This window comes from Ceratotherium simum, chromosome 23 (assembly GCF_057802395.1).
Source record: "Ceratotherium simum simum isolate JZ-2026a chromosome 23, ASM5780239v1, whole genome shotgun sequence".
Lineage (NCBI taxonomy): Eukaryota > Metazoa > Chordata > Mammalia > Perissodactyla > Rhinocerotidae > Ceratotherium > Ceratotherium simum.
In genome coordinates, this window is record NC_141922.1 from 640,584 (window position 1) to 650,499 (window position 9,916).

A 9,916-nucleotide genomic window follows, 5' to 3' on the forward strand; every position below is an offset into this window, starting at 1 on the left:
CCTCCCATAAAGCAGCGGAGAAGCACAGCCATGCTCAGGTCACAAAAGGGGAGACAGCCCTTCCTGCCTGACCCTCATGCCCAGCTGGCTCAGCCCACCCTGAGGCCTCGAGATGCTTGTGGAGCTGTGGCCCCGCCACTCAGCTGGAGATCCCAGATGGGCTGACACTGGGTGGACACCACGCTGTCTCTGACCACCACAGCCTGTGCGGGTCCTTGGCTCAGACTCCAGCCCTGGAAGCTGGCCTTTGCCTCCCTCTGGGCAGGTCTCTGGGGGTGCCGGGGCAGGAGTCCTGGACTCAGAGGGCATGACCCCAGGATCTACGAGAGCAGCTGAGGGTGGCCAGCCCTTGCTGAACAGGTCAGGCCAACGCTCCAGCTCAGGGAAGGTCTATCTGCACCGGGAAAAGTGTTCCTGGGATTAACAACTCCGACTCATGGAATAAAAATGCTTTATTGTGCAAATCCCACACAGGTCCCAGGTCCAGGGCCAAGTCTACAGCTGTAGTCGGGCCCTGGCTCCGTGTCTGCTCTGTGGTCCCTACCCTGGCCTGAAATGCCAGGGTCTCCTGTGGAGTGTCCAGCAGGTATCCATAAGTGTGCCCATGTGTGGGGAGGGCCTTCTTGGGCCGCAGGCACTATGGCAGTCCCAGCCTGAAGATAGGTGGGGCAAAGTCAGGTCCCCACCTGCCCCAGCTCAGGGTCCACACAGGTCAACACAGTCTTTCCCGCTGTGGAACACATGGTAGATGCTGGTGGGAGGGAACATGGTGACAGCACCAAGCATGGAGCCCACCTGGATGGCCACACCAGCTGCCAGCAATGCCGGCCGGCCCCCGCCATGCAGCAAGGAGCTGGTAGCCACCTTCACATAGGAGAACACGCCCAGACACAGCACCCACGACAGCACCTGGGAGGGTGGATGCAGCAGCAGGCTGAGCATGAGATGTCCCAGCTCTGGGGCAAACACCCTCCTCACTCCCACCCTCTTTGCTTCAGTGTCCCCAGTGTACTTACCACAAGGACCACCCCTGCAAAGGTGCCCACCAGGGGTGGGCAGGGGCTCAGGACTGCCAGCGCCATCAGGTAGGCCCCAAACAGCATGCCCAGTAGAGAGAGACTACCCAGTCCTGCCAGTGACCTGCCGAGGGTGAGCAGAAACTCAGGGCTGGCTGCACGAGGACCCAGCCCCCATCCCTAGTTCCACCCCCTGAATGACTTGGGGCCCTATGTGCACCTGCACAGCACACCCATGGCCAGGAAGCAGGCGAGGGGGTTGGCGGCGCTGCCCAGCACCACAGCCAGGTGGTAGGCCAGGCGCCCGTAGGGCAAGCAGGAAAAGCTCTGCACGGCAGGCAACACGCCATTGGTCAGTGCGTTGGTGACGGCCAGCAGGCCCAGCAGGCAGGCACTATGGGTGGAGAGCTGATGGGCCTTAGGGTCTGGGCTGGCAGTGGTGCCCGCTGCCTGGCTCAGTGGCTCCTGCAGCGGCGAGGCCTCTTCCTCCTCCTCCTCCACTCCTGGGGCTCCCATCCGGAGGTCAGGCCCTGGGCCCCCTGTGGGTATGGATGGTGGTGACGGCAGCAGTAGCAGGAGACCTTGGAAGGCAGCAGCCGAAGTGACCAGAAGGGCAGTCAGTGCCCAGAAGAAGGTGCTGGCAGGAAAACGCTCTGGGAAGTAGTGGGGGGGCCCAGGGGTGCCATTGGTGGGGGCTGGCGGGCACTCAAGGCGGCCCACACCCTGCACTAGGGCCAGCAGACAGGGCAGCAAGGAACTGAGGCCCTGACCCAGGAAGAAGGACCGCAAGAAGGGAGGTGGCAGGTGGCTCAGGAAGGGCAGGAAAGTGACATTAGAGGCACAGCAGGCCAGTGCCAGCACCAAGGCCAGCGTTAAGAAGGCCACAGAGTGGAGCTGCCCTGCCACTGGCGCCACGTGGTGCCACAGCAGGGCCAGCAGGGCTGCGCCCACCATGCTCAGCATCTGCACCACCTGGATGGGGGCTCGCTCGCCCTTGCCCGGGGCCAGCCGCCTCCACAGGGTCACCACCAGCAAACCCAGGTTCCCCAAAGCCACAAGCACAGCGAGGTATGAAGGTAGGCTCCAACCTGCAAGGAAAGGAGGCAGCCACGTCAGGGGCAGGATGCTAAGGGACCAAGAGCAGCTGCAACCCACTTTCCCCAGGCACACCTATCCCACACACTCCCACTCACCCTCGGGGAGGTCTTTTACCACCACAGGTAGCTCCACCCAGATCCCATTGATGGCAGCCCAGGAGCCCATGCCGAACAGGGCTACCAGCAGGTGGGTCAGCACCAGACGGCCCAGCGGGGGTGCTGCCATTCAACCCAAGGCTGGGTCCTCTACGACAGGGCAAAGGTCACAGCCAGCTCCTCTTTCCACGCCTAAGTCCAAAGATGCTTCAGCTCTTCTGGGAACTGAAAAACTTCTAGCTTGAAGGAAACACACCCGCACGCAAGATCACAAGGAGGAGACACAGAACCGGAGTCAGAAGAGGACCAGACCGCCAAGACCAGGGAAACGCGGAGTGCCCGGGGGTGGGGGATGGGGAGGAGGAGGGACCAAAACATACCAAGAAGCACCGGCTACCTGTGTCGGAATGACGACACAGGAAGGCGGGCAGACAGAAAAGCAGGAAGCCGTGCCTAAGGCGCCACGGCCCCAGGGCAAGAGCTGATCTTAGGGTCTGAGTTGCAGAGACCACCACCACCCTCACCCCAAAACGGACACGAGGCCAAGGACCCCGGGACAGGGGCACCTCTCAGGCGCCACGCACACCTCTGCGGTTTATGCGCCCACCTTGGAGTGCGGGGCTGCAGCGAGACCCAGGACCGCCGACGCCCCGTCGCGCTCTGAGCGGGTGTGGCCGCAGCGGGCACCGCTCCTCGCTGCGTTAGGTGGGCGGCGGGGAGCCGCGGGGCGAGGGGGTCGCTGCGCCTCCCGGTCCGGCACCCGCACGCTCCCCGACCCGGCGGCGGGCCGGCCACGCTGAGAGGGTACCGCCTCTGGCCCAGGGTCGCGGCCTCAGCCCAGAGCCGGTGGGGCCGGAAGACGCGGCCCGGCTGGAGCGGGGACTCTATTCACTGCGGGACTCCGGGACTCCACTAACCGGCCCACCCCAGGCATGGCCCACCCCCGGAAGTCCCGCCCCGGAAGTCGAGTGCTCAGCCGGCGGGGAGGGGGCCGGCTTGGGGCCTAGACCCCGCCCCTCCGAGGGTACGCCGCGCCCCCGCCTACTCCACGGCGGCTCCGCCGCTTCCGCCGCCGGCCCTCGCCCCTTCCGCTCCTCTGGGCGGGCCCGGCAGCGCGCGGAGTGGTTATGGCTAGCGCGGCTGCCCGGAGGGCCCGGCGCAGAGTCCGGGGAGTGCCGCCGGCCGGGGCGCGGGCCCGCTCGGCCGAGGACTGGTGGTGGGATCGGCTGGCGCCGAGCGGCTCCGGGTACCACCTGCTGCAGGCGGACAGCATGCTGCTGGTGCTGCCCGGCCCGGGGCCCGCCCGCGCCCGCGCGCAGAGGCGCGCCGCCCGCCGCGCTCAGCGGCTGCCTCCCCCCGGGGCCCGCGCCGCGGCAGCCAAGGCCAAACCTAGACCCGCGCCCGCGCCTGCGCCCGCTCCTGCCCCCGAGCTGCAGCAGGGGCCCGACCCGGGCTGGGGCGACCGCCTCCCCTTGGAAATCCTGCTGCAGATTTTCGGGCTGCTGGTGGCGGCCGATGGGCCCATGCCCTTCCTCGGCAGGTACCCCAGGCCCAGCAAGCGCAGCGGCATGGCTCAGGCTGACCCGTTGCCCACCGAGCGGGAAGCTGAGGTGGGGGCAGAGGGCGAAAGCGCCTGAGCGCGCACCCACGCGCGCCAGAGAGCGCAGTCTCAGAGGGGGTTCAGTTGGAGCCCCAAGGACCCGACTTTGAGCTGAGGTGTCCACAGCGTTGTGAGACGTGCGGGGGCAGGTCCCTCCTCTTAGAAAACTCCTTAGCGGCAGCCGGTGTGGGGGGCATCGGCCACGAAAGGCCTGGGCCCTTAGCAGAGATTTTCTCCCAGGGCTGCACGCGTGTGCCGCCGCTGGCACGACGCCGCCTCCCAACCCGCGCTCTGGCACACCGTGACCCTGTCGCCCCCACTGACTGGCCGCCCCACCCTTGGCGGGGCCAAAGCCGAGAAGAAGCTCCTTGCTTCCCTGGAGTGGCTTATGCCCAATCGGTGAGGCGTTCCCTCTTTTCTTTGTCCCCTCACTCCACCTCTGTGGTGTGTGGAAAGCCCCAGGCCCCTTCTTTTCTCCCTGCACCAAGGTGATGGGTGGGGAGGATGTTGACAGAAGGGGCAGTGTGGGAACACTGTGCAGCTCTGCCTCTGCTGTCGGCCCAGGTTCTCACAGCTCCAGAGGCTGACCCTCATCCACTGGAAGTCCCAGGTATACCCCGTGTTGAAGGTGAGAGCTCAAGGCTGCCCTGCATACCAGCCGTGACACTGGGGTTGCCCAGTACTTCCAGGGAGTGGGTCAGGCACCATGGAGCCCAGCACTGCCCCATGGGGATGCTTGCCTGGTTCTCCTTTCCTGTTGTCTCTTCCAGCAGGGAGGTATCAGAGATGGGAGTACCCAGGTGTGCCTGGCATGGGCAGAAAGGAGGTCATAGCTGGGGCAGTAAAGTGGGGTTGGCACCAGCCACTGGTTTCTTTGCCTTGTGGACCACAGCCTGCCCTCCCCCAATTCTAGCTGGCCCTCTGTCTTCCACAGCTGGTTAGCGAGTCCTGTCCTCGGCTCACCTTCCTCAAGCTTTCTGATTGCCACGGTGTGACCCCTGGCACTCTGATCATGCTAGCCAAAGCCTGCCCCCAGCTCCACAGCCTGGACATACAGCACTCCTTGGTGAGCCTTGTGTCCCCAAGAGCCCCAAAGAAGCCTGGGCCGAGGTGACAGGTACTCCTGTGTTGGGTTCCCAGGTGGAGTCTACCGCCGTGGTAAGCTTCTTGGAGGAGGCTGGGCCCCGAATGCGAAAGCTGTGGCTGACCTACAGCTCCCAGACAACAGCCATCTTGGGTGCGCTGCTGGTAGGTTGGTGACGGACAGGAGCAGAGCCAGATGCTGAGGCAGGGGCTGCCTGGCCACTGACCCCCGGTTCTCCCCAACCTCTGCAGGGTAGCTGCTGCCCCCAGCTCCAGGTCCTGGAGGTGAGCACCGGCATCAACCGCAACAGCACTCCCCTCCAGCTGCCTGTTGAGGCCCTGCAGAAAGGCTGCCCCCAGCTACAGGTACCTGACGCCCCGCCTCTCCCACCTGTCACTCCCTCCCCATCTGCAGCCTGGGCCTTGCTCCCAGGTGCTGCGGCTGCTAAACCTGATGTGGCTGCCCAAGCCTTCTGGGCGAGTGGTGACTCCTGGCCCAGGCTTCCCCAGCCTTGAGGAGCTCTGCCTCGCCAGCTCCACCTGCAACTTTGTGAGCAATGAGGTCCTGGGCCGCCTGCTCCATGGCTCCCCTAACCTGCACCTGCTGGATCTTCGTGGCTGTGCCCGCATCACGCCTGCTGGCCTACATGATCTGCCGTGTCAGGGTCAGCTCTCCTTGGGTGGTGGCTGGGCAGGTGGGATTTGGGGACCCTTGCCCACCTTGCAGCTCATGCCCACCTCTCTCACCTCCAGAGCTGGAGCAGCTTCATCTGGGCCTGTATGGCATGTTGGACCGGCTAACTCTAGCTAAGGAGGGCAGCCCCCTTTTGACCCAGAAATGGTGCCACACGCTGCGGGAACTGGACTTGAGTGGCCAGGGTTTCAGCGAGAAGGACCTGGATCAGGCCCTAGCTGCCTTTTCAGGCATCCCTGGGGGCTCACACCCGGCCCTGTGCTCCCTCAACCTCAGGGGCACCCGGGTCACACCAAGCAGTGTCAGGTCAGCACCCCTTCCTCCAGTCCCTTGGAGCCAGTACGGCTTCTCCCCCTATTCTGCCTGGCTCACCAACTCCAGGGGTCCGAAAGGGGAGTGCATACTGGTCAAGCCCCTGCTTGGGGTGGGTCTCGGTGGCTGTGGGTGGCAGAACCAGTTGTGGTGCATGGGGAGAAAGGGCTCCCTAGCCTGGCCCAGCCCTACAGGATCTTCTGGGGGCCAGTGGCTCAACTCCCCATGGCCTGCCCTGCCCCCACAGCTCTGTGATCAGCAGTTGCCCAGGCCTGCTGTACCTCAACCTGGAGTCCTGCCGCTGCCTTCCCCGGGGTCTGAAGCGGGCCTACCGGGGCCCAGAGGAAGTCCAGTGGTGCCTGGAACAGCTGCTCACCAGCCTTCCCTCCCCCAGCTAGGCAGCTCCAGACCCCAGACCCCGTGGTCAGCCAGCCCTGCCTTGCACCCTTTCCCAGTTTTGGATGTTTGAGCACTTTGTTAGAATAAAATGTTTTCAGAAACTCTGTGTGGTCCTTGGGGTGGGGGTGAGGGGACAGGGATCGTACCTAACGGAACCAGTCTGGGCTAGAGCTGGCCCAGAGCCTGTGTGTTGTGCGGTAAGGGGCCTGAGTCTGCCTGTGGCTGTGCCTTGCCTGCTCACTCCTGGGCTTAAATCTTGGATGGAGTGCATGTGTATGTGCACGCACATGGTTGCGCGTGGGTCCCACCCTCAGGGACACTGAGCTGAGCTGTCTCTGGCTGTATGTGAGGCTCTGGCCAGGGCAGAAATGGTGCTGGAAAAGGGGACACCCTGCTCAGCCATGGGGTTTGGTGTGGGGTGCCTGTCTGCAGATTTCTCTCCAGGTTAGGCCTAGAATGTTCCCCCACCCCACCCTTCAGATAAGAACTGTGAACCAGGCTGTACAGGAGGCCTCCGGTGGGGTGGGACTAGGCGTGAAGTGCACACCCACCGCAAGGCCTGGCCAAGGGACCTCCTGGAGAAGGGCCGTGGTCACAGAACGACCCCTTCTAGAACCCGCCGCCCAAAGCTTCTAGAACCCGGGCGCGGCCCAGCCTGGACCTCCACCTGGTGGCGCTCCCCTGCCTGTTTCCCGAGAGGTCCTGCTCCTTCCTGGTCCGCAGCCCTGGAGGCTTTCTTCTCCCAGGTAAGAGCGCGACTGTCGGCAGCGGGCGGTGGCAGCAGACGAGCCGCCCAGTTGACCGCCTGTGCCTGCCTACCCAGGCCCCCAAGGGCCGGATCAGCGGCCTGCCCACGACCTCCAGCGGCAACCCCTTCCAGCTCTGGGCCCTAGGACTCTTCTGCACCGAGCGCCACCTGGCCAAGCGCCTCAAGGACAACAGCTTCTACCCATTCACGCAGCAGCAGCCCAACGGTGCGCGCGGGCGGCGGCCGGGGCTGTGGTCCTGAACAGGGTGGGGCGGGACGCGGGGGCGGGGCCAGAGCCTCGGGTGGGGTCGGGGCCGGGACGCGGGGCGGGGCCTGGGGGCCTAGACGGGGCGGGGCCAGAGCCTGGGCGGGGACGGCCAGGGCCCCTGCAGGCGCAGAACCTGCAGCAGGACGCTGACCACAGTCCCGAGCCCTGCGTGGGGCGGGCTGTTCCGCCCCGAGCCCTGGCACTGCCACCCCCGGCTGCGAGCAGGGGCTGGCTGTCCTCACGCGCCGCCGCCGCGCCGCCCCCAGTCTTCGTGCTCGAATACTACCTGGACACGCTGTGGAAGGGGACGCTGCTCTTCGTCGTCTGCCTCATCCTCGTCAGCTTCGGCTTCGTGAGCCAGGTTTGAGCTCCTGGGCCCGCCCGCCACGGCCTTTCTCCCCTGGGGGCCGGACCCGCCGCTCGGCACCCCCTCCCCGCGCCCCCTGGCCGCTCAGAAGGTCTCCGCGGCGCCCGCAGGTGCAGAAGCAGGAGACTTGGGGCTTCCCCGCGTACGGCGTGGGCGTGGGCCTGTGGCTCATGATCTCGTCGCTGCCGCGGCGCCGCCTGGTGCTGAACCACACGCGCGGCGTGTACCACTTCTCCATCCAGGGCCGCACCGTGTGTCAGGGCCCCATGCACCTGGTCTACGTGCGCCTGGCGCTCAGCTCCGACGGTGACGCACGGGGCTGCCGCGGACCCGGGGAGGGTGTGCAAGGGTAGGGGAAGCCGCTTGGGAATAGAGGGGCGTCCGGCAAGCTGGCCCACTGCCCCGCCCCCTGGAATCCCCGCCCCCTGGTATCTGCGTCTCCTGGAGCACCAGACCCCTGGAGTCCCCGCCCGCTAGAGCCCCCGCCCCCTGGTATCTGCGTCTCCTGGAGTACTAGCCCCCTGGAGTCCCCGCCCCCTGGATTCCCCGTCCCCTGGAATCCCCGCCTCCCGGAGCCCCTTCCCCCGGGACCCCCGGGCTGAGCCTCTTGCCTCTCGCCAGCCTACGGAAGGTGCTTCTTCCAGCTGGTGCTGTGCGGCCACAAGTTGGAGCCGCTGGTGCTGGTGCAGCTGTCAGAGCGCTACGAGGTGGGTCCCGCTCCAGCTCGCCCCGGGGCCCCAGACACGCTCCCCTCCCTGCCTCGATTCAGCTTGATCCGATCACTGCTTAGGGTCTTAAGGTGGGGCCATTTCGCAGGCAGAGGGTGAATACAACGCAGTCGTGGCCCAGGCTTCCGCTGGGAGCCCGCGGAGAGGGCGCCGGGGCTAACGGGCAAGGCTGGAGATGCGGTCTGGCAAGGGAGGGGACGCCTCGGGGGGCGGCGGCGGGGCCTCTGCTGTCCGGGCGAGAGCTGACCGCCACCCGCTCCCCCAGCAAATGGAATACCTGGGCCGTCACATCGCCCGGAAGCTCAACATTAACTACTTCGACTGCCTGGCCACTTCCTACCGGCACGTGGTCCGCCACTGGCCGCTGGGGGCCGCCTTCAGCCCGGGCATCATGCTGCGAAAGACCGGCGCCTACGACAAGCCGGGCTCTCCGTCGGACCTGGACGTGTGACGCTGCGGGCTGGCACCCCACCCTTCCCCCACCCCAGGACTGCATTCTCCCTTCCTCTCCAATCTCCTAACTTCACCCTACCACTGGTCTTCCTCTCGGTAAAGCTGCCTCTTGCTTCCAGCCGGGTCGTTTTCTCTGCGAGGGGCTCCCTCTCCAGGGTCTTCCCCTAGTGCACACCTCCCACGGCTTCGGGAGCAACCCCCTGAGTTTGGGTTGGAAGATGGAGGTGGTGGTGGGAGCGACGATGATAAGCAGCCAGGCCTCTAGGAGGTTTCGCTCATCATGGGACAGGTATGGGATACACTCCCCCTCTTGGCCAGCAGTACTGAACTGGTCCTATCCCGCCTCAGAAGTGCTGACCAGTGAGTTATGTCAGATCTGATTGATCCAGTCTGGGTCAGATACCTGTTACTAGTCCAATCAGCAATGGGATGGGGCACAGCCATGTGTCAAGCCCTGTGTCTGGGGGTGCATCCTGGGCTAGCCACTTCCCAAAGTCCTGCTGCATAGCTCCTAGGGAGTAGGCTGCAGAGCCTTAGGCCAGGGCTCAAGGCCTGCTGGGGGCGGGGGGGGGGGTGCCTGCTGGACCCGCAGTCCTATGTTCCCTTGTCCAGTGGGTATTCCCACCTCCTTGGTGCTGGGAGCTGCTGTGGGAGCAGAGAAGGCAGTAGTGGGTCATGGGGACCCAGGAGGAGTGGCACCTGGCACTATCCTCCTGGCTCTCCTGGTCAGCACTTTCCCTCAGGGCCATGCTGGTGACCCAAGTCTTTGTGCATTGTGCCAGCTGAGTGTCCCTGGAACCAGGACCAGCTGCATAACTTGCAGGGCTCCATGCAAAATGAAAATGCAGAGCCCCTTGTTAAAAAGTTATTAAGAATTTCCAGATGTGGGCCAGCCCCGTGGCTCAGCGGTTAAGTGCGTGCGCTCCGCTGCTGGCGGCCGGGGTTCGGATCCCGGGCACGCACCAACGCACCGCTTCTCCGGCCATGCTGAGGCCGCGTCCCACATACAGCAACTAGAAGGATGTGCAACTATGACATACAGCTATCTACTGGGG

General features: G+C 65.1%; 3 protein-coding genes across 13 annotated transcripts; 2 read left to right on the plus strand and 1 right to left on the minus strand.

Annotated features, from left to right (window-relative positions):
- Positions 1 to 437: 437 nt before the first annotated feature.
- Positions 438 to 3,120, minus strand: SLC52A2 (solute carrier family 52 member 2). Of its 6 annotated transcripts, none has more exons than XM_087447226.1 (5): positions 2,817 to 3,120; positions 2,210 to 2,359; positions 1,237 to 2,104; positions 1,017 to 1,140; positions 438 to 909 (listed from the first exon to the last, which is right to left on the minus strand). In XM_087447226.1, the coding sequence occupies exons 2-5, from the start codon at positions 2,337 to 2,339 to the stop codon at positions 697 to 699; spliced, it is 1,335 nt and encodes a 444-aa protein (XP_087303352.1). In that variant the 5' UTR covers positions 2,340 to 2,359; positions 2,817 to 3,120; the 3' UTR covers positions 438 to 696. The 6 variants fall into 6 exon arrangements, with proteins under 6 accessions (XP_087303352.1, XP_087303351.1, XP_087303350.1 ...); XM_087447225.1 differs by having other exon boundaries at positions 2,210 to 2,401; XM_087447224.1 differs by having other exon boundaries at positions 2,210 to 2,434.
- A 168-nt stretch (positions 3,121 to 3,288) lies between these two features.
- On the plus strand, positions 3,289 to 6,398 carry FBXL6 (F-box and leucine rich repeat protein 6). 6 transcript variants are annotated; one of them, XM_087447192.1, is made up of 9 exons: positions 3,295 to 3,749; positions 4,050 to 4,208; positions 4,374 to 4,437; positions 4,744 to 4,875; positions 4,950 to 5,057; positions 5,145 to 5,258; positions 5,308 to 5,557; positions 5,646 to 5,892; positions 6,146 to 6,398. In XM_087447192.1, the coding sequence occupies exons 1-9, from the start codon at positions 3,337 to 3,339 to the stop codon at positions 6,294 to 6,296; spliced, it is 1,638 nt and encodes a 545-aa protein (XP_087303318.1). In that variant the 5' UTR covers positions 3,295 to 3,336; the 3' UTR covers positions 6,297 to 6,398. The 6 variants fall into 6 exon arrangements, with proteins under 6 accessions (XP_087303321.1, XP_087303317.1, XP_087303319.1 ...); XM_087447194.1 differs by having other exon boundaries at positions 3,296 to 3,749; positions 5,326 to 5,557; XM_087447191.1 differs by lacking the exon at positions 4,374 to 4,437 and having other exon boundaries at positions 3,291 to 3,819.
- A 355-nt stretch (positions 6,399 to 6,753) lies between these two features.
- Positions 6,754 to 8,979, plus strand: CATSPERQ (catsper channel auxiliary subunit theta). The gene is made up of 6 exons (XM_087447091.1): positions 6,754 to 6,819; positions 6,911 to 7,271; positions 7,580 to 7,674; positions 7,791 to 7,986; positions 8,302 to 8,387; positions 8,674 to 8,979. Exons 1-6 carry the CDS (start codon positions 6,754 to 6,756, stop codon positions 8,857 to 8,859), a joined length of 990 nt encoding a protein of 329 aa, XP_087303217.1. The 3' UTR covers positions 8,860 to 8,979.
- The last annotated feature ends 937 nt before the right edge of the window (positions 8,980 to 9,916 follow it).

Coding starts and splice junctions, on each gene's coding strand:
- SLC52A2 (XM_087447226.1), bottom strand. CDS start 2,339: ATGGCAGCACCCCCGCTGGGCCGTCTGGTGCTGACCCACCTGCTGGTA. Junction 1,141..1,236: donor GCCATGGGTGTGCTGTGCAG/GTGCACATAGGG, acceptor CACCCTCGGCAG/GTCACTGGCAGGACTGGGTA. Junction 910..1,016: donor TTGCAGGGGTGGTCCTTGTG/GTAAGTACACTG, acceptor CCACCCTCCCAG/GTGCTGTCGTGGGTGCTGTG.
- FBXL6 (XM_087447191.1), top strand. CDS start 3,337: ATGGCTAGCGCGGCTGCCCGGAGGGCCCGGCGCAGAGTCCGGGGAGTG. Junction 4,209..4,743: donor GAGTGGCTTATGCCCAATCG/GTGAGGCGTTCC, acceptor TGTCTTCCACAG/CTGGTTAGCGAGTCCTGTCC. Junction 5,259..5,307: donor AAGGCTGCCCCCAGCTACAG/GTACCTGACGCC, acceptor CCCCATCTGCAG/CCTGGGCCTTGCTCCCAGGT.
- CATSPERQ (XM_087447091.1), top strand. CDS start 6,754: ATGTTCCCCCACCCCACCCTTCAGATAAGAACTGTGAACCAGGCTGTA. Junction 6,820..6,910: donor TACAGGAGGCCTCCGGTGGG/GTGGGACTAGGC, acceptor GACCCCTTCTAG/AACCCGCCGCCCAAAGCTTC. Junction 7,272..7,579: donor CACGCAGCAGCAGCCCAACG/GTGCGCGCGGGC, acceptor CGCCGCCCCCAG/TCTTCGTGCTCGAATACTAC.